Consider the following 20,535-nt stretch of genomic DNA (forward strand, 5'->3'; position numbering starts at 1 on the left):
AATGTATGGAAACGCAAACGATCGGTAAGCAGAACCCATTGTCTTGCGTTGTTTTCATGCAAGGCACCGGGTTCTTGTTACTGATCATCCACATTTCCATAGAAACACTAACATCTTACATGCTAAGAAGCCAAATCCATTCTATGCCAGGGCCTGCCTGGTGTAGAATTTCTCTATAACTTACATAAGAACTGGTACAGGTGTTAGCTCATGTTGTGTTGCAGGGCTTGGCATGTCTCACTTCTTGCCTCTCCCTGTCCACTTCATGCTCCTCCCTGCCCATGCCGCACCCCTCCCTCCTTACTTGGCCTGCAAGTTTTTTAAACCCTATTTGTTGCCATATGCTGGAACCATTCCATACATTTAATTTTTTTCACTAGAACTCTTGGCTCTGACCCAGCTCATTACCCTGCAAGTAGCATTTTCACGCTAACTGCACAAGAAAAAGGTTGGTTGTCTCAAGTTTCGTTCTTGTATATGCAAGGGTTTTTTCTTCCTTTCCAGCACACAAAGACATTCATATTTTTCTAGTCATAAGTTCCTCCTGTCTTTAGAGACTCCTGAGTGACATTGTATTGCATTTTACACATTGGCCCATTAATGGATTAAGGATTATTGGATACGGGTACACCCAACAAGTTTATGATTTTGTTTATTTATTAAAGGGGGTGTGATGATCCTCTACGCTCCAGATCAATCATGGGGTACACTTATGCTGGGGAGTCCTCACAATTTAGCCCATAAGCTCCGCCCACCTATGCATGATGGTGTCTTTATGCCAAATATATTCCCAAATGCTCATTACACCCAGACAACACACTGCCACCATGTGCCCATCCATCCATTTCCCAAAAGACTGAAAAAGGCGTTATCTTGGATTCACTAATTTAAATCCAATGGGTTTTTGGCTCCCATCCGTTGACTGTGATGTCACTGAGAGGGGGAGGTCCTCCAGAAAGGCATCCTCTGTACATGCTCTTAATTAAAACTCCATAACATTTAATTAAAAGATGTCACAACCATGTCATTGCTTCCAATCATTGGGGTACCTCACTACCTTTTATCTCATACCAAATTTGGGATGGCTAGACTTAAAATCAGGGGTTAAACTGGGTTCCCACCCAGCTAGGTTTTTATATTTTGTGATATAGGCACAACTCAACCCCTTAAAGAGGTATTCTCATTTCAGCAAAATATTCTTATTGTTTGCTTCATGAAAAATTATACATTTCTGGATTAATTCCTTGTGTTTTTCTAGATCTCTGCTTGCTGTCATTCTATAGAAAGCTTCTATGTTTACTTCCATTGGGCAGAAATCTGACCATGGTCGCACAGGTGCACGGCTCGTTATATCACAGACAGTAATCAGAGCACAGGGTTATAATGGGCCATGCACCTGTGTGACCATGGTTAGATTTCTGTGCACGGGTAATAAACAATAAGGCTTCCTATAGAGAAATAGCAAACAGATATCTAGAAAAATGTGAGGAATTGATACAGAAAGTATATTTTTCAAAATTGTATAACTTTTCATTATACAACCAATAACACTTATTTACTGATATGGGACCACCCCTTTAACCTTCTCCTGTAAATGAGTACTCATAGTCATAAGTTATTTCTGAGTAATGGGGCAAATATAATTTCCCTTTATATGTTTCTAGGCAGAAAATCCTCCCCCCATACACTGCTCAAGGCACCTCTGGAAATTATGAATACTAATGAGGTCATCTTTGTTCCTGAAGTGTGAACATAGATGCCAGCTGAATAAACGCAGATCTGTTTGAAGTCCCGTACTCCACCTTTTTACCCCCTGTGGAGGAAAGGCTTCTAAGAGCACATAGACAAGTTCATTTCTGTAAATGCAATTTGGTTGGGTAATAAATTACAGCATGTGGGCTCCAATCAGAGCTCAGCTTTCATTTTACCACAGCTGTTTATAAAATTAAAGCTGAGCTCTGCTTGGTTTCCATGGGCAACTAGAACAGTTTTGCCTCAGAAACTTGATGATAACCCCCCCCCCCCCCCTGTACAACTTGTGTAATATTATCACATGGGGTGATTATATATTTTTTTTACTGTTTGAAGCCTAAAGGGTCTCATCTCCCATACAATATGCTACAATATTGCAGTACAGGCAGTCCCTGGGTTACGTACGAGGTTTGTTCTTAAGTTGAATTTGATTGTAAATTGAAACTGTATATTTTATAATTGTAGTTCCAGAAAAAAAAATTTTTTGCTCCAGTGACAATTGGAGTTTCAAATTTTTTTGCTCTAATGGGACCAAGGATTATCCTTAAAGCTTCATTACAGACACTTTACAAGTGATCATTGCAGTCTGGGACTAAAGTAACATCCAGAGAGCTTCACCAGAGGTCACAGTGGGTATAGAGGTGCATCAGTAACTAAGGGTCGTCTGTAAGTCGAGTGTGTTAAGTAGGGGATTTGAAGATCTGCACCAGCTGAATCCTGAAAACCAACGATGCTCCACCTGCGTTACATACAGAGCTATTCTTCGGTTTTATATATAAAAAGTCATTTACACGAAGCAATATTTGAAATTCTAAAAGTCAAACATGGGCTGGTTATCAACAGGTTAAAGCATAAAAATCATGATCCTAAATGGTAAATGCTGTAACAGAAAAAACTCCAGATCTCCACTTTTTACCATTTTAAATAAAAAGTGATTAAAAGGCCACACAGTTCCCAAAATGGTGTTATGGTGTTTTGGTAATTGGCTAACCATTGCAATATTATTTGTGTGTGGTTATTTTAGTTCTGTCTGATAATGTATAATGTTTCTAGGTTATAGTAGCGATGTTTTTAGGGTGGTGGTGCCCCCCAATAAAGTAATAATATATGAGAATGGGGAAGACAGCCCAAAATAGGTTATGTGCTTTCCCCTGCATTATTACCTCTGGAACTTTAGAATTTCACCTTTGGATGTTGATATGAATTTACTGCATGAGTATAATTACATAAAATTAGAATAATATCTTCCCAATAAGAACAACGGACGGTCTGTCTGTAAATCTACATTTTTATTTAAGGCTGGGTTCACATCATGTTTTTTCCATACATTGTAAGGATACTTTGGGCTGATGCCCAACGTATCCTTACAACCTATGGCACAGACATTTCCACTGTATACTTATACAGTGGGATATGTCGCCATGGGACCGCTACTCCACCCTGAATACAAGGGGAGGCGTGAACAGCGGCATTAGACGGCGATTGGCTGCTATCGATGTTGTTGCATGGCTGGAGCTCTAGTCCTCTTCACTTCGCAGCCCACAGTGCATATGAAATGGTCCGTGGCCCGTAACGTGCTGTGCAGGGACGACTCGTAGTCTACACCACACACTGTTCCCAGAAATGACAAAGGGAATGCAGGTGCTACAGAGACTGGAGGTGCTACAGGCTCGTCATGTCACGGGCATCTTTTGGGGTGTTTCCCAAGTGATGTCACTGTTCTTATATGTAACCAAAAACAAAACCATGTGTCAAGTAGCTGAAAAACAGTAAATCCTTTATTTGAAAATATACACATAGGAAAATCAAATGGACAGACAATGTAAAACCAATTAAAAAACGAAAAGCAGATCAACTACTTTCGTAATGAAACCATAGCAGGTGCAGTCATGCAATAGTGACTGACAACCTACAAAAGGACCCCCCTAGGACCTGCCCTAAGATAAAGAAATCACTGGTATGCTACAGTAGCAGCAGCCGCTGTACATATAATACATGAAATGCAATGGAACGGACAAAAGTCCCAAGTGGGAGTAAACAATGAACTACAAGCTGCTGTAAAAAACTGCGAAGCATGAAATTACCCAAATAAGGTGAGGTCCAGAGGGAGTCCAGTAAATGCCCCACGCGTATCGCCGCAAGAAGCGGCTTCCTCAGGGGTGCCCATATGATGTGGTGTCCATGTATAAATACCTGTTTGTAATGAAGGGGATAGCGCTACCGGTGTGAGGCCCTAGTGTCACACCGGTAGCGCTATCCCCTTCATTACAAACAGGTATTTATACATGGACACCACATCATATGGGCACCCCTGAGGAAGCCGCTTCTTGCGACGATACGCGTGGGGCATTTACTGGACTCCCTCTGGACCTCACCTTATTTGGGTAATTTCATGCTTCGCAGTTTTTTACAGCAGCTTGTAGTTCATTGTTTACTCCCACTTGGGACTTTTGTCCGTTCCATTGCATTTCATGTATTATATGTACAGCGGCTGCTGCTACTGTAGCATACCAGTGATTTCTTTATCTTAGGGCAGGTCCTAGGGGGGTCCTTTTGTAGGTTGTCAGTCACTATTACATGACTGCACCTGCTATGGTTTCATTACGAAAGCAGTTGATCTGCTTTTCGTTTTTTAATTGGTTTTACATTGTCTGTCCATTTGATTTTCCTATGTGTATATTTTCAAATAAAGGATTTACTGTTTTTCAGCTACTTGACACATGGTTTTGTTTTTGGTTAGGTGCTATTTTCTCATGTGTGTAGTATCATTTGATTGAGTTATCTCATATGGATTTGATTCCGTTCTGGACAAACTGTTCTTATATGGACAGTACAAACGGAAGAGAAAAATATATATATATAACCAGAAAGGGTGGCGCTGACTCTAAGTACTATATCTTTTACTGGAGTGTCTACATCAATGATGCATCAATTGACTCTTCTCCAAAGCAATTTTATAATTTCTTTGGAGAAGAGTCAATTGATGCATCATTGATGTAGACACTCCAGTAAAAGATATACAGGCAGTCCCCGGGTTACGTACAAGATAGGGACTGGAGGGTCGTCCTTAAGTTGAATTTGTATGTAAGTCGGGTTGCTGGTAACTAAGGATGCATTAGCTGGTGCGATCTCACGCTTCCTTAGTTACCTGGAATCTCCGGCTTCTAGTGCACTGGCTGGTAACTAAGGAAGCGTGAGAGCGCACCAGCTAATGCATCCTTAGTTACCTGAACCCCCGATACTGCCGGCAATTACTTACTTTATACATCGGCAACGGATTGTGCTCCCCGTCACCTCCATGGCCCGCTCCAGCCTCTCGCTCCGCCCAACGATCCCCCGTCACCTCCATGGCCCCCTCCAGCCTCTCGCTCCGCCCAACGATCCCCGTCACCTCCACGGCCCGCTCCAGCCTCTCGCTCCGCCCAACGATCCCCGTCACCTCCACAGCCCGCCAAATGAGGAGGCGCAGCGCTATTGAAACCCGGAAGTGGACTGCGCATGCGCGGGGTGCCGAGTGCCCAGTTTGTATCTATGGGTTGTCCGTAACTCGAAACACCGTAAGTCGGGGACTGCCTGTAGTACTTAGAGTCAGCGCCACCCTTTCTGGTTATATATATATACCGTATATACTTGTGTATAAGCCGAGTTTTTCAGCACAAAAAATGTGCTGAAAAACATCCCCTCGGCTTATACACAAGTCAATACATAACATGCATACTTAAAAAATATTTAAAAAATAATAAACGTATATACTCACCCTCCGGTGGCCCCGACGTGCAGCGCTGCTCCCCCGATGTCCGCGCAGGTCCTCTTCAGGCTTCCGCGCCCGTCTTCTTTCTTCTGCTGGGCGCCGCCATTGTTTTTCTCCCAGTCGGCACCTAGTATGACGTCAGCAGCAGCGCGTCATACTAGGCGCCGCCTGGGAGAAAAACAATGGCGGTGCCCCGCAGAAGAAAGAAGACGGGCGTGGAAGCCTGAAGAGGACCCGCGCGGACATCGGGGGAGGAGCACTACGCATCGGGCCACCGGAGGGTGAGTATATAAGTTTATTATTTTTTTTTAATGCTGGGCTCACTGTATATTACTGGGGGCAGGCTGTATATAACTGGGGGCAAGCTGTATACTACTGGGGCAGGCTGTATATTACTGGGGGCAAGCTGTATACTACTGAGGGCAAGCTGTATACTACTGGGGCAAGCTGTATACTACTGGGGGCAGGCTGTATAGTACTGGGGGCAAGCTGTATACTACTGGGGGCAAGCTGTAAACTACTGGGGGCAGGCTGTATACTACTGGGGGCAGGCTGTATACTACTGGGGCAAGCTGTATACTACTGGGGGCAGGCTGTATACTACTGGGGCAAGCTGTATACTACTGGGGGCAAGCTGTAAACTACTGGGGGCAGGCTGTATACTACTGGGGCAAGCTGTATACTACTGGGGCAAGCTGTATACTACTGGGGGCAAGCTGTAAACTACTGGGGGCAGGCTGTACACTACTGGGGCAAGCTGTATACTACTGGGGGCAGGCTGTATACTACTGGGGCAAGCTGTATACTACTGGGGGGCAAGCTGTAAACTACTGGGGGCAGGCTGTATACTACTGGGGCAAGCTGTATACTACTGGGGCAGGCTGTATACTACTGGGGCAAGCTGTATACTACTGGGGGCAAGCTGTATACTACTGGGGGCAAGCTGTATACTACTGGGGGCAAGCTGTAAACTACTGGGGGCAAGCTGTATACTACTGGGGGCAGGCTGTATACTACTGGGGGCAGGCTGTATACTACTGGGGGCAGGCTGGCTATATACTGGGGGGGTCTGTGACCAATGCATTTCCCACCCTCGGCTTATACTCGAGTCAATAGGTTTTCCCAGTTTTTGATGGTAAAATTAGGGGTCTCGGCTTATAACCGGGTCGGCTTATACTCGAGTATATAAGGTATTTTTCTCTTCCGTTTGTTCATTCCACTGGACCGCCGAGGTATTTGTTAGGGTTCCGGCCTTTATCTAAATACCAGAGGCAGCGACCCTAGTACAATTAGAGCCAAGACGTTGAAACCTGAACGCCAGGAACTTGTGGTGTACGAATGGATTCCCTGTGTGGGATATTTCGCCTATACCCAAGTGGCAAAAAGGTGAGCAGCCCCGCTGTGGACCCCCTCTCCCCTTTTTTCCTCACTCCTTATCTACTGTGAAGGTATCACCTGAGGCGCCGTCCTTTTGTCTGTTGTTTTGTTTTACTTATATGGACAGTGACATCAACAGAGTCCCCTATCAGTAGCAGAGGTACCGCACTCGTTCAGGTAATTATGTGGTGCTCAAAAATTGGGATTCTCAGTTCACTTATTCCAATTGTAGATACATTTTTGGCACACACAGAGGTTTCTTTGCTTAAATCAATTTTTTATTTTTTTGATGAAAAATTCATAATATTCGGCCTCCACCTTGTAACAACTTTGTTATTATGACATAATAAATGATTTGATCAATTGTACGACGTTTCGGTCATCTCGACCTAAACTACAGATGTCTCCATGATATAATTAGATCTTAGTTGAAAAAGGTCGAGATGACCGAAACGTCGTACAATTGAACAAAACATTTATTATGTCATAATAACAAAGTTGTTACAAGGTGGAGGCTGAATGTTATGAATTTTTCATCAATAAAATTAAAAATTGATTTAAGCAAAGAAACCTCTGTGCGTGCCAAAAATTGATCTACTATCAACAGAGCCCCCCCTCTTGCAGAGCGACGTATCTGGAGGATGGAAAGACGTAGCTTGCTTTTACAACAGATACATCATATACTGAGCAGACCAAGGCAACAACCATGCCTCCGCCTGCCAGTATATGTCAATGGGTATGTTGGGATATGTCAGCGGATATGTTGGGAGCGTTTCTGAGGTGTACGCTAAGTGTATACCATTAGTGTGATGTGAACCCAGCCTTATCTGTATTGTAAATTATTACATTTTATGTTTGTTTTTTACTCTTTACTTGAGTATTTATTTATAAAGCCAAAAGTCCTTCAGCCAACTTTCTCATTGTTTTGATGAAAAACAGCAAGACTCAGCAACAAATGTCAAAAGTACATAACCCGGATTGGAATCTGAGGAAAAAATGACATGTGTTTTGGATTTAGACATCACTTTTTCTTTTTCTATTTTAGAACTTTGCTTTACTTACCACTTTCATTTAGGTCTACTAATATTCTCTTTAAAAGTTACTAAACTTAACGTCTCCTGAAGGCTAGTTATTATTACATCAGATTTCCAAATTATTGTGATAGAACCCACAAATAGCTAACCTCACAATGAAGACAATAAAGGAGCATGGTAATAACTCATAAGGGCACACTTACAAAGAACAGTGCAGTGTGCACTATGTGCAGTTTGCCTATGTATAGCGCAGATTGGGACACAATCACTGAGGCTTTGCGCCGCTTTGTGGCCCACTTTAGTTGGACTGTGCACTATCTTCAATGCGGAAATGAATTGCACAGGTATTTATGTAGCGGGTGCGATTGTGTCCTTGTACCCTATTTTGGCGCAGCTGCGCTGGCTTACATGTGACACAATTTAGGGGGGTGGGGGGTGCTATCAGTCGCTCCGACTGATTCAGACTGAGCGTGGGATTTACTTTTAAATTGTGTCACAAGCCCAAGCACTTAGATGCACCACTAAAAAGATGGTGAACTCTGTCAGACCTGAGCGGGAAAGCAACACATTCATGATATTGGTTGCACAATCTTAGTGAATCGCGGCACTGTGCATTAGAGTTGGACAATGCACTTTCTGTGCACTCCGGTGACGGGGTAAATAAATGTGCCCCATTTCGTCAGATTTAGCATTTCTGGCGCACGTTCTGCATGAATCTGGTGTCCTCTGCACTGCCCGGACAGGGTGCACCTTTAACATAGGGCATAGGGCAATTCTGATGGACTTTGCATGTTAAATCTGGCACACGGATCAGTGAACAGTGTCCTATGTAATGACCATTTGAGACTGTAATATGCTTTTTCAAACTTTACTTCGTTATCATATATACAAGTATTTACATATATTCAAAGTCATCTTTCATCTTCAATACATTTTCATGGCATGCAATACGTTTTTGTTTGCGGCTAGCAAGAATGGGTAATCATGTGAGTGTGCTAACATGTAGAAAAGTCAGGAGGTTCACCTCTCTTGGCGTTCAGCGGTATCTTCACACTACTCACTTGTTCGAAGACCCCAGGGCTGAGCCATAACTCTAACTGATGGACAGCGTGGTATCGTCCACCTGTTGTGACGTTTCGAGGGACACGTCCTCTTCCTCAGACCATCTGGCACATCTAGCACAATCTGGCACACGGTACAACTGAGCACCGGAACGCACCTTTCCGTACAGAAATTTGTGTCGTATGAAGACTAGTGCAGCTGTGTCACAAAACGGTTGTGTGTGACAAACTTGTGGTGCAAACTGAGACTAAACAGGCAACTCATCACATGTATCATAAAGGGAAAAGATACATTAAAAAATCTTAAGATACATTGCAATGATTAAGTAGGCCAACTTCAGGAAACCGAAAAATTATGATACATGTTCCCCTAGGAGTCTCTATGACAAGCAGCAGCCTCCACTCAGGTTTCATTCACACGTGGTGTTTTAGCAAATGCATTTTAAATGCATGTGCAACACCCCTGCCAATGTATAGGCAACGGGGCAGTTTCAAATAACGCCCTCTACCTGTTAGGACCCATCTAGTGAGTCTGATCAACTCATTAAGGGCGAATGCGGGAAGACTCAGGTAATTAGCAGCTGTAGATTCTGCCTGGAAAGGCAATGGTTAATTGGGTGTGGATTTCCAACCAATTGTATCTCATCATGTACACTGGGGTGCGATTGGAGAGTCAGCCACCACCTGACCAGCATAATAAAACCCCTGGACAGGAAGGGGCTAGGTTCTTAGGTCCAGACCTCATGATCAGTCCAGTCAGACAGTGATCAAATACAAAGGGAAGAGACAGACAGTGTCAGTCCACCATCAGGGCTGACACTTAGCTAATCCCAGGACCAGAGTCAGGAGACTCAGAAATGCAGCTTCCCCAACGGGACACAGCTCCATCCCAGCCTTCATCTACTACCAGGCTGGTGCACTATTCCTGAGGACACTCTCCATGACCACTCCAGTACCAGAATCTGCTGTGAGATCGTTTAGGCCCATTGCCTGCTGTTGTTCAATAAAGAACCGTGAATTATTTTGCACAACGTTGCCTCCATCTGATCCCTGGATACGGCTGTCTACCACCACGGGCTCCCCATCCATCACCCAGGGACTCATCATACAGACACTCAGGGGTTGCCCCAGAGAGAACCAGTACTTCAGCCTCTCCTTCCATATTTCTTGCACACACACCACCTGCTGGAGACCTGCCAGGCTGTAGGACATCCCTACGGTCCCCATACCAAGCACCGTGACATCAGTGGGCCTAGGCCCCAACCACAAGCCACTCCGGTATTCCCGGGCCCCGGCTTGATGTCATTAGGTTCATCTGGAATCACCATTTATTGTGTTTACGGGCCTGCAATTAGAAACTCTTTTACAATGGAACAGGAGTACAATAGATGGAGGAATGTGCCCAATCTCTCAGTTCACTTAGGGCAGATTTTGCTAACTCTGGCTGTGGTCAGATAGGCCTAGTGGAGTATATACATCTATCACATGCAGTCCCCCAGGCAAGTGGAGTTCTGTTTAGGTGTGTCCTTGCTGGAGCTGGGGCTTGTTTAATGTCAGCAATGAGCAGTTCTCGGTAATAATAATAATTCTTTATATAGCGCACACAGATTACGCAGCGCTGTACAAAGCATGTCAAAATAATTAATAAATTAATTGGGGCTCACAATCTAAACAACCTACCAGTATATTTTGGAGTGTGGGAGGAAACCGGAGGACCCGGAGAAAATCCACGTAAACATGTAGAGAACATACAAAGCCAGGACCCAGGACCCTAGCGCTGTAAGGCAGAAGTGCTATTCATTCCGCCACCGTGCCACGCTAGAGATGGGATATCAGGACTCTTCCAGGAGAAGTTATACAAAGGGGAATGCAAAAGGTATTGTTTAAGTAATGGTCTCCTGCAAACTGTGTAATAATGGCGTGTTGGAGGTATGACAGGTAAAAGGCATTAGTGCATATGCATCCTTCAGTTGTTGAAAGTAGAAAATTATCCTCGCAGATTTCACCTATATAAAATATATCCCTAGGAAAGTTCAGGGGGAGACTGATTTTACCGGAGGTGTAGTAATGGGAGCAGACCCTAGAGGGGGGCTGGCAAGGAGTGCCATGAAATGTGCCTTTTCAAGGTGAACCATCCACAGGAATTGGGACAAATGCTGACAACATTTTAATAAGTTTCCTCCCTTCTTTATGCCTTCAGATGCCATGGTCAATAGCAACCTCCAGTGCTTTGGGCATTAATAGCAGATGTCCAGGACTAAGACATGTGGTGGGCTCTAAAATGTCATATGTACAGGGATAAAAAATAGGTGATTGCCTTTTAGTTTTTTTTCCGGGATAAAATAATCATGTGCACTGTTTTCAAGGTCGTGCTACAAGCAGTGCTACAGTATTTTAAGTGTAGCTTTTGTTAATAATTTTAAATAATCGAGTATGGTAGACAATGACATCCTTCTATTCTCCCAGATTGACTAATCAAAAATCTACTGTGACATGAGTACCTAAGATGCAATGTTAAATGGTTCCATCACTTAGCCATTATGCCTACGAGTACAGAATGACACTGCTTAGCAGGTGATTAGGTAAGAACTGGAGTCCACTTGAGCTACAACACTGTATTTGTATCGTTTGAAGGAAAAACAAGGAATTTAAAGGGATCCTATCAACTGAATTTCACCTAAGAAATCACTACAGGTTTGTTGTCAAACATTTTAACACCATCCGGATCCATGAGGGTATAAGTTCCGGGGGTGGAGAGCGCACCACTGAAGTCAAACTCTCCCTGCCTCAGAACTCCCCTTTCATGGCAAATGATGGTCCCTCATCCAGGGATATAGGCAACCCCCTCTCTAAAAGTCTGGTGAGATGTGGAGAGCTTGACTTCAGTGCTAAACTATCTGCCTCCACTATGACTTTATACAACTAGTTTACAACTCACTTCAAAGTTGATTTTTTGGATAATGCCACCAAACTGGGACATTATAGAAACATGATCTGGAAGGTGTTTATCTACTTGACAACATACTGGTAGTGGTTTATTTGGTCAAATTCTGCTGTCGAGACTCAGGAACCAGAAAACCCCTTTAAGCAAATGTAGATTAAGGATGGACACATCTGCATAATAAACAGAATCCAACAAAGTAACAAATGCACAGCAGGAAGGGAGCTGTTACTAAGGAAAAATTTGAAAAGAATCTAATAATCGACTAGAAACATAAAATTTGCTGTTCTGTGTTTGTTTTTCTTTGCTTGAGGCCAGTGTAAGGAAATGTTTACTTTGCAAAAAATACATCATGACTTTCCTTCCAGTAAGAGTTCATGTCCCCGTTTGTTTGTGAGACTACGTGATTCATGATTCCAGCATTTCTCAAGTAATAAAAAATAAAAAGAAGTTGCATAACACAGGATAATGTGTTTGTGCTGTACATTCTGTGCATACACTGGCCTTGGAGGAGAAGTTCATGGAAAAAAATGTAATTGTTGAGCAATTGAAGAAGGTGTGATAAGAGTTTTATAAGACAAGTTCTGCCAGGGCCTGTCACATGAAGTTACAACAGCCACAGAATTCTGATTTAAGCTGTTATAATAGGACATACCATAAGATACATGGGTAAGCAATTTAAAGAAACAATAGAATGTAATCAATCATATACTATCATAGACATACCTTTAGACATATTAATAGAAAAGCTGAAATAAGTATTAAACAAGTCACCAAATATATAATTAAGTAAATACATTTTCTAAATCCAATCTACTCTGGCAAAGAAATCAAGCCAAATATCTTCATAAATAAAGTTATGTTTAATTTTAAGAAAGACATAGAGAAAAACTACTGAACACTTGAAGAAAGAAAAGTGCAAAAATCCATGGAAAGTCATGACACCAGCTGAGATCTATAATAATTATAATAATAATAATTAGCTGGTTCAACTAACGGCCTATAAAAAGGTATCTCATCAGCAAGGTGCCGCACAAGAGACATCTCATGATGGGTAAAACCAGTGATCTGTCTCAAGAACTTTGCAACCTTATAGTTGCAAAAACATACTGATGGCATTAGTTGCAGAAGAATTTCTAACCATCAGGTTCCAGTGAGCAGTGTTAGGTCCATAATGGGAAGAGGAAAGAACATAATATCACCAGAAGATGGCCACGACCAGGTGCTCTTTCAAGATTTCAGACAGGCAAAATAATTCTAATAAGACTCTTCTAAGAGCCAAGGAACAAAACAAAAAGTATGTTCAAAGGAGTTGAACTTTGGCTCAACAACATTTATACAAGCTTGTAGACTACAGAAAGAATAAAGTCTGGGAAGTGATTTGTTTGTGCTTCCCCCCCCCCCCCCTCAGCCACCTCCAGGCCAAGTGGGTGGTGATAGGCAAAGGGAAGGTTGAAACGGTGATATCCGACCTAGCACATTAAAGGGGTAATCCCACTTTGGCAAACTAATGTTATTGTTTGTATGATGAATAATAATACAATTTTCCAATATACTTTGCATATTAATTCCTCTTTTCTAGATCTCTGTTTGCTGACATTCTATAGAAAGCTTCATTGTTTATTTCCATTGGACAGAAATCTGACCATGGTCACACAGGTGCACGGCTCATTATATCACAGAAAATAATCAGAGCTGTGTTATATAACGAGCCGTGCACCTGTGTGACCATGGTTAGATTTCTGTCCACTGGAAATAAACAATGAAGCTTTCTAAAGAAGGACAGCAAGCAGGGATCTAGAAAACTAAGGAATTCATACAGAAAGCATATTGGATATTTGTATAACTTTTCATTATTCAAACAATATCCATTACTCGTAAAGACCCCTTTAACTATAGCAGGCATAGGGCAGAAAAAAGGAAAGAAGGGAGATGGGGGTACAGAATAGGGGGTATTATGAACATGAGGACTTCAAAAATGGTGGCCTTATATATGGGGATGCAACAGGAAAAGGGGCAAAAAATTATTATTATAAGTGGTTGGGATGCTGCAACTTTTGTCCCTTTTGCTATTGCAAAATTTAGGAGGAATGTAGTTGTTCAACTCCTGTATTATTGTACAACTTTCTTTCACTTTCTGAAGTACGAGCTCTGAAATAATTGCAATTTCTGAAGCCACGCCAGGAATTGCATTTATTTCCCCTGTTTCACCACCTCCACGGCAAGTGAGTGTGGAGGGGTGTGAAATGGGGTGAACATGGAATTGAATACTGTAAGAATTAAAGTCGTTACCTAAAATGGCAAATATAATACAGGCGATCCACTGACTTACAGATGACCCCTAGTTACAGACTGACCTCTCTGCTCACTTTGATCTCTGCTGAAGCTCTCTGGATGCTCCAGGCTTATAATTATCAGCTGTAAGGTGTCTGTAATGAGGCTTTATTGATAATGCTTGGTTCCATGACAGCAAAAAAATTTGAAAATCCAATTGTCACTGGGACAAAAATAAATTTGGTCTGGAGGTACAATTATAAAATATACAGTTCCGACTTACATACAAATTTAACTTAAGAACAATCCCAAGGAACCTATCTTGTACGTAGCCCGGGGGCTGCCTGTAGTAGCTGTAGCATTTATTTTGCTGTTATAAGTAACGATTCCCATTGCAAGTCAATTGGAACGGATGGTAAATGGAGGGGCTCCCTTGACCATAAGTTTTAAGTGTCCATTATTCTATTCTATTAGGACAGCACCCAATAAAGTCAGGGTTTGGCCAAGTTCAGGTTCAGATATGGACCCAAACCCCCACCATTTAATGCCCGCATGGTTGCTGAGCCGAACCCCAACCTGAACGAAACTTCGAATAAAGTCTGTGTCAACATTGCAGCTTTGGGTCCGTTACTTAAGAACACCCGACTTACAGACGACCTCTCGTTACAAACTGCCCTCTGGATGTTGGTCATTTACTGTACTTTAGACTTGGGCTACAATTATCAGCTGTAACAGTTATTAAAGGTGTTTGCAATTAATATTTATTGTTAATCCTGGTTCTTATGACAACCCAAAAGTTTTTATATCCAGTTGTCACAGAGACCCAAAAAATTTTGGCTGGGGTTACATTTATAAAATATAAAGTTCCGACTTACATACAAATTCAACTTAAGAAAAAACCTACAGAACTTATCTTGTACGTAACCCAGGGACAGCCTGTACTTATTACTTGTATATGTTTTTTCTGTTTTTCGTAACTCTCAACTGATCGAAAGCTGTAAAAGCTCAATATGACAAGAGAGATGAAAGTGTCAGCCCTCCACGTAGTTTGTGACTGTGTTTCCTGGATATCTCCCTGGAAGCAGCAGCTGGATGCCAAACATGTGATTCAGACAGATTTGGCAAAGGCTGGGGCTGATCAGCTTAAATACTGAAGGACGTTCTCCTCTGCACACTCTGAATATAGAACAGAAACTGCAAACATCCACCAGCACCACCACAGAGATGGCCATGATCTGGAAGATATGTCTTGTCCTCACCTTGGCTCTATGCACACAAGTCTCTGCACAAAACAAGAACTTGCTAGGAGGATGGAGAGAGGCTAAAGAAGGAGATAAAGGTGCAATGTCGGCTTTGGAGTTTGCTACAGAACAATACAACAATGAGGGCAGAAATGGCTACATCACTGAAATCAACAAGATTATCCGGATGAGGAAGCAGGTCAGTAATGAGAACACAAATAGATGTGTCTGCTCTTAAAGGAAACCTACCACTGCTGATGAAATCATGCGAGCAGACTACCCGGTAGGCTATTTAATAGTGATGCCGGCACATACTTTAGTTAGGCACGGCGATCTTTAAATTCGCTAAAAAAACCATTAACTTTCATATGTAAATAGGCCTCCGGTGCTACCCCTACGTCATCTTCGGAGGGGCGATGGCTTCCGATGTTTAAATATTCACGCCTCCTTCATTGTACCCGTCCTCCTTCAGGTGCTGAGAGCCGTGATGTCACCAAGCTCTCGGGACCTAACGCCGGCCGGCTGTGCGAGAGTTAGTATCTGCGCATACTAGTATCTGTGCGATAGGTGCCGGGAGCTTGGTGACTAAACACACACAACACAGGACAAAGGGCGCACATCCAGCAGGGGAGAAGCTTTACTGTGATGGGCAGAGTTTCACTTTTAACACTTCACTTGTTGGACCAACAGCTAGGACTGTGTTCACAGCAAAGCTTTCTTTCCTCCAGGAACAGCGCCCCTCTGCCCACAGGCAGCGTCTAGTATGGTAGAACGATTTGAAAGAAATAAGGGAGGAGCAAGCTGCATACTTGCATATGATTTACATACAAAATGTTTTCTTATAATCTTTCTGTTATTTAAGATGGTTTTACATTGGTTTCTTGTACTCAAATGTTCTATTTATATATATTCAATTAGTAAGAAGGAAAATGAAAGGAAATCTACCACCAGGATCAAGGATTGTAAACTAAGCACACTTACATACTGGTGTGTGCTCCCTCTGACAGGATCAGCTCTTCATTTAGCTTTTAAAAATGATGCAAATTAGCCTGAGGGGCATCAGGCTCCATTGACATCTATTGAGTTTGGAGCCTTTCATGCTCATTTGCATAACTTTTAAATCCTTTTCTTTTATAAAAACAAGGGCTTAAGAAGATAAAGAAAGGACAGATCATTTCAGAGGGAGCAAATACCAGTATGTCAGTGTGCTGGGTTTACAATCCTTCATCCTGGTGGTAGACGTCCTTTAAGACTGAATTCATACATATAGTTTTATAGGGGTTGATCCAAAGAAGAGAAATACAGTAAAGGACTTGTCTCTTGTATCCGTTCCTTTATCTGACTGTTACTTCAGAATTTGGGGCTTTTTTCACATATCAGTATTTGGTTAGTGTTTTGCCCTAGTATGCCAGTGAAACCAGGAATAGGTCCAAAATATAGAATATGTTAATTTTTTTAAATTTTATTTAATTTTTATTCTGTATGACCCACTTTTAGTGTTTAGTCTAGGAAAGGGAGATTTGAATTTTATTTTTTCCCCCAAATGTTTAATATACATACATACACATACTACAGTCACTTTCCCTGCATAGAAAGGGCTCAGACTGTGAGCCCTCTCCATAGAGGCTTCATTACATTACAAACTACATTACATTGCACTGCAGCTATTTTTAGATTTTTTATGGGGTTTTTATATACAATTTTTTTTAAGCCTAAACATTGCTTATGGGAAATATACATGCTGAAATGATTAAAAATAATTATAGACCTCAAAAATGGCTCAAAAGCAACTCAAACCCAAATTCTTTGTATATAAGGGTTTCAATATTTTACACAAATAAAAACTACAATAACACTGGAAACACATACACTGTACATCACATTTACTATTATGATAATGTCACAGAAGGTTGGCTGCTAAAAAAATCATGGCCAATATTTGCTGCGGACTTGCCAATTTCTCTCTGGTGTTAACTGCTTATGAAAACCAAATGTATGAACTCTGACATTATGTGACATTTAGTATTTTGCTTCCCAGTACAGGCAGTCCCCGGGTTACATACAAGATTCCATAGGTTTGTTCTTAAGTTGAATTTGTATGTAAGTCAAAACTATATATATTTTATAATTGTAGATCCAGACAAAAAGATTTTTTGTTCCAGTGACAATCAGAGTTTCAAAATTTTTACCGTAATGGGACCAAGGATTATCAATAAAGCTTCATTACAGACTATTTACAGCTGATCATTGCAGCCTGGGACTATAGTAATCGCATGCAGAGACTTTACCAGAGGTCACAGTGGGCAGAGGGGTCCGTCTGTAACTAGGGGTCGTCTGTAAGTCGGGTGTCCTTAAGTAGGGGATAGCCTGTACATTGCATTAATTTGCTGCATTAACCATTTCCTTCCCATGTTTTAGGTGGTTGCTGGTATGAAATATGCAATAGAAGTTGAAGTGTTGGTCAGTCCCTGCCCTAAAGGAATAGTCAATACAGAAGAATGCCAAAATCAGAACACAAAGAAACAGGTAAACGTCTTGTCAAAGAAATTTAGAGAGATTTAGGAAAGTGTTGGTGAATAGACCAGTGCAGAGTTAGACTCTGGAAATTTATTCTGCGCCAAATAAATAATGATGGATGATAAATCTGGAGTAGTTGAGAACAGTGGAGTCTACTTTAGACCAACTATTAGCTGCTCTAGTTTACAAATGAATTTTTGGTGCACAGACTAAGACACGTCCCCTTTTCATGAGGACACAAGTTGGAAAACTGCCTGAAAATGGTCTAAAACCCTCAAAGGGAACCTGTCAGCAGAAATTGACCTAATAAACCCCTACCAGTACATCATTAATCACTTTCTAGATCATGTCTATTTCATGGCCCAACGTGGTGCCATCGTCCAGAAAATGATTGTTAGAGTGACATGTAATTTGGTATATGTATAAAGTCAAGACGCAGAGTTTAATGATGGTCCTGCATCCAGACACATCATTAACCAGATCTCCATTATTCTGAGGTGAGGAGAGCTTGACTTCAATGCTGAGGTGACTTTATACAACCAATGTACAGCTCACTTTAAAGCTGATTTTCTGAATTATGCCACCACACATAAAAGAAACATCATCTGGAAGGTGTTAATCTGCTTCACAACATACTAGAAATGGTAAATTAGGGCATTTTCTGATGACAGGTTCCCTTTAATAAATTTTACACGTTAAGGTGAATGTTCTATGTCTCATATATGTTCATGCTCAGGCTGCAATGTTAATGGTGGCAGCACAATTCTCAATTGCCGCAAATATCTGCAGTATCTCTTTCACACCACAAACAAACAAAAATATCCCTAGGGGTAGGCTCATACAGAGAATTCTGAAAAACACATTTTGCTATGGATTTTGAAACTTATTTTGCAGATATTTCATTTGATTTAAATTTCTGCACAGAATCCACTTTAAAATCAGTCACCATGCTTTGTCCTGAGCAGATATTATCCTCTAGTGGAAAAAACAATTACTTCCCATTGCAAAGAATGGGAGTAATTATAGGTGGATTAAATTTACATGTTTATTAACCACTCATGCTGCAAGGTAGGTTATAGAAGTATGAATACAGCTATATGTTCATTAGTTGCGTTGCTGCGTTACTTTAGTTCTAAAGTGAAGTTATATCTTTATTTAAATGAAGCAGATGTGCTTTGGGGCTACCCACCGGAGTCTCTGGCTATTACATGCCCTATGAAGCACTCATAAGCTCCTCCATGCTCCCTTAGTGCTGCCGTCACCGCTGCCTGACAAAATCTTTGCTGACACAAGATTTCATAAGACAATGGGAGGGGAGAGTGGGATAAGCGTCTTAATGCCACAGGACCCCTGACATTTAGAAGTATAGCAGGCAGCAAGTTCCTGTTAACTGCCTGTTAGCTGCCCTAAACTATAGAAGATTTCTGTCCTGTAAGCTGTTCTGGATAGTATTCAATTGTTTTGGTGAATATTGCCCCATCCCAATTGAAGAATTTATTACCTATGAAAATATGAGAAATTCCCAGTTTAATCCGTATGCTAATTAGGCACCAAGCCCGTGTTCTAAGCAACTAGAGAACTGCTATTCCTGTCTTGAAAGCTACCATCTCCACCAAATAAGCCAAAGATTGTGATTTAGGCAGGAATAGCAGTGGTCTGGGTGCTGAGGACACACCCTGGGTGCACCAACTGCCTCATTAGCATATGGATTAAACTGGGAATGTCTCAGAAACTGCATAATGGACAGAAATAATAAATATATGTTGGAGATCACATAGCATTTCTCTACAACATGGTACCAGCAGTTTATCAAACTTGGTGGAGGCGGTAGTTTCCCTTAAAGCTGGCAGAAATGTTTGTTAATGCGCTTTGTGATGTTTGTAACTTCTATCCTTTCTTTCTTTTTTTTTTTCTTTTACAGAGGTGCACATTTGAAGTTGTAATTGTTCCATGGCAAAATATCAAGGAAGTGCTTAAAAGTTTTTGTATGTAAAACTAATGCAGAGATTGCTTCTTCTGAACACTCTGAACAACCTTTGTAATATCATTTGCAGTATTCTGTATATTAAACATTTCTTTATATGTGTTGCACTGGTTTATTTTTCTCATTTATGAAATCTGGAGAGATGACAGAGATCAGAGGGGTCACTAACTAAAGAAAAGAAATGGAACTGTGTGTCAAACATTTCTAAACTAACTATACACCCTAAGAAGTAACAAGAATGGGAAATCAGTACAAAATGTCTCATTTACATTACAAATATTTTGTCATAAGAGTAATAAAAAGGAAATAAAAACACCAAAATTTACATTTTCTGAACCAGAATATCCCAGTTCATCTTTTGAATTTCTGTTTGTTTTGAGGTGAGTATTGAAACATTATCTATTTCCAATTAGGATTAAACCACATATTTATATATCCAATTATAGGGAACCTGTCAGCAGAAATTAACCTAATACACCGCAACCAGATTGTTGGGAAGCAGATTAAATACTTCAAGTTCATGTTTCTTTTATGGTTCAGTGTGGTGGCATCATCCAGAAAATCAGCATTGAAGTGAGATGTAAATTGGTTGTATAAAGACAT

The 20,535-nt window shown here is 41.4% G+C and overlaps 1 protein-coding gene across 1 annotated transcript; it reads left to right on the forward strand.

Moving 5' to 3' along the window:
* The first annotated feature begins 15,332 nt into the window (after positions 1-15,332).
* LOC140121288 (cystatin-like) lies at positions 15,333-20,030 on the forward strand. Its single transcript, XM_072140672.1, has 3 exons — positions 15,333-15,630; positions 17,850-17,957; positions 19,870-20,030. Exons 1-3 carry the CDS (start codon positions 15,415-15,417, stop codon positions 19,939-19,941), a joined length of 396 nt encoding a protein of 131 aa, XP_071996773.1. The 5' UTR covers positions 15,333-15,414; the 3' UTR covers positions 19,942-20,030.
* Positions 20,031-20,535: the final 505 nt, after the last annotated feature.

The sequence above is a fragment of the Engystomops pustulosus genome, chromosome 3 (assembly GCF_040894005.1).
Source record: "Engystomops pustulosus chromosome 3, aEngPut4.maternal, whole genome shotgun sequence".
Lineage (NCBI taxonomy): Eukaryota > Metazoa > Chordata > Amphibia > Anura > Leptodactylidae > Engystomops > Engystomops pustulosus.

Excerpts from the sequence above, each read along its gene's own strand:
- LOC140121288 (XM_072140672.1), top strand. The coding sequence starts at position 15,415 with ATGGCCATGATCTGGAAGATATGTCTTGTCCTCACCTTGGCTCTATGC. Across the intron at positions 15,631-17,849 it reads TTATCCGGATGAGGAAGCAG|GTGGTTGCTGGTATGAAATA; the intron begins GTCAGTAATGAG and ends CCCATGTTTTAG. Across the intron at positions 17,958-19,869 it reads ATCAGAACACAAAGAAACAG|AGGTGCACATTTGAAGTTGT; the intron begins GTAAACGTCTTG and ends TTTCTTTTACAG.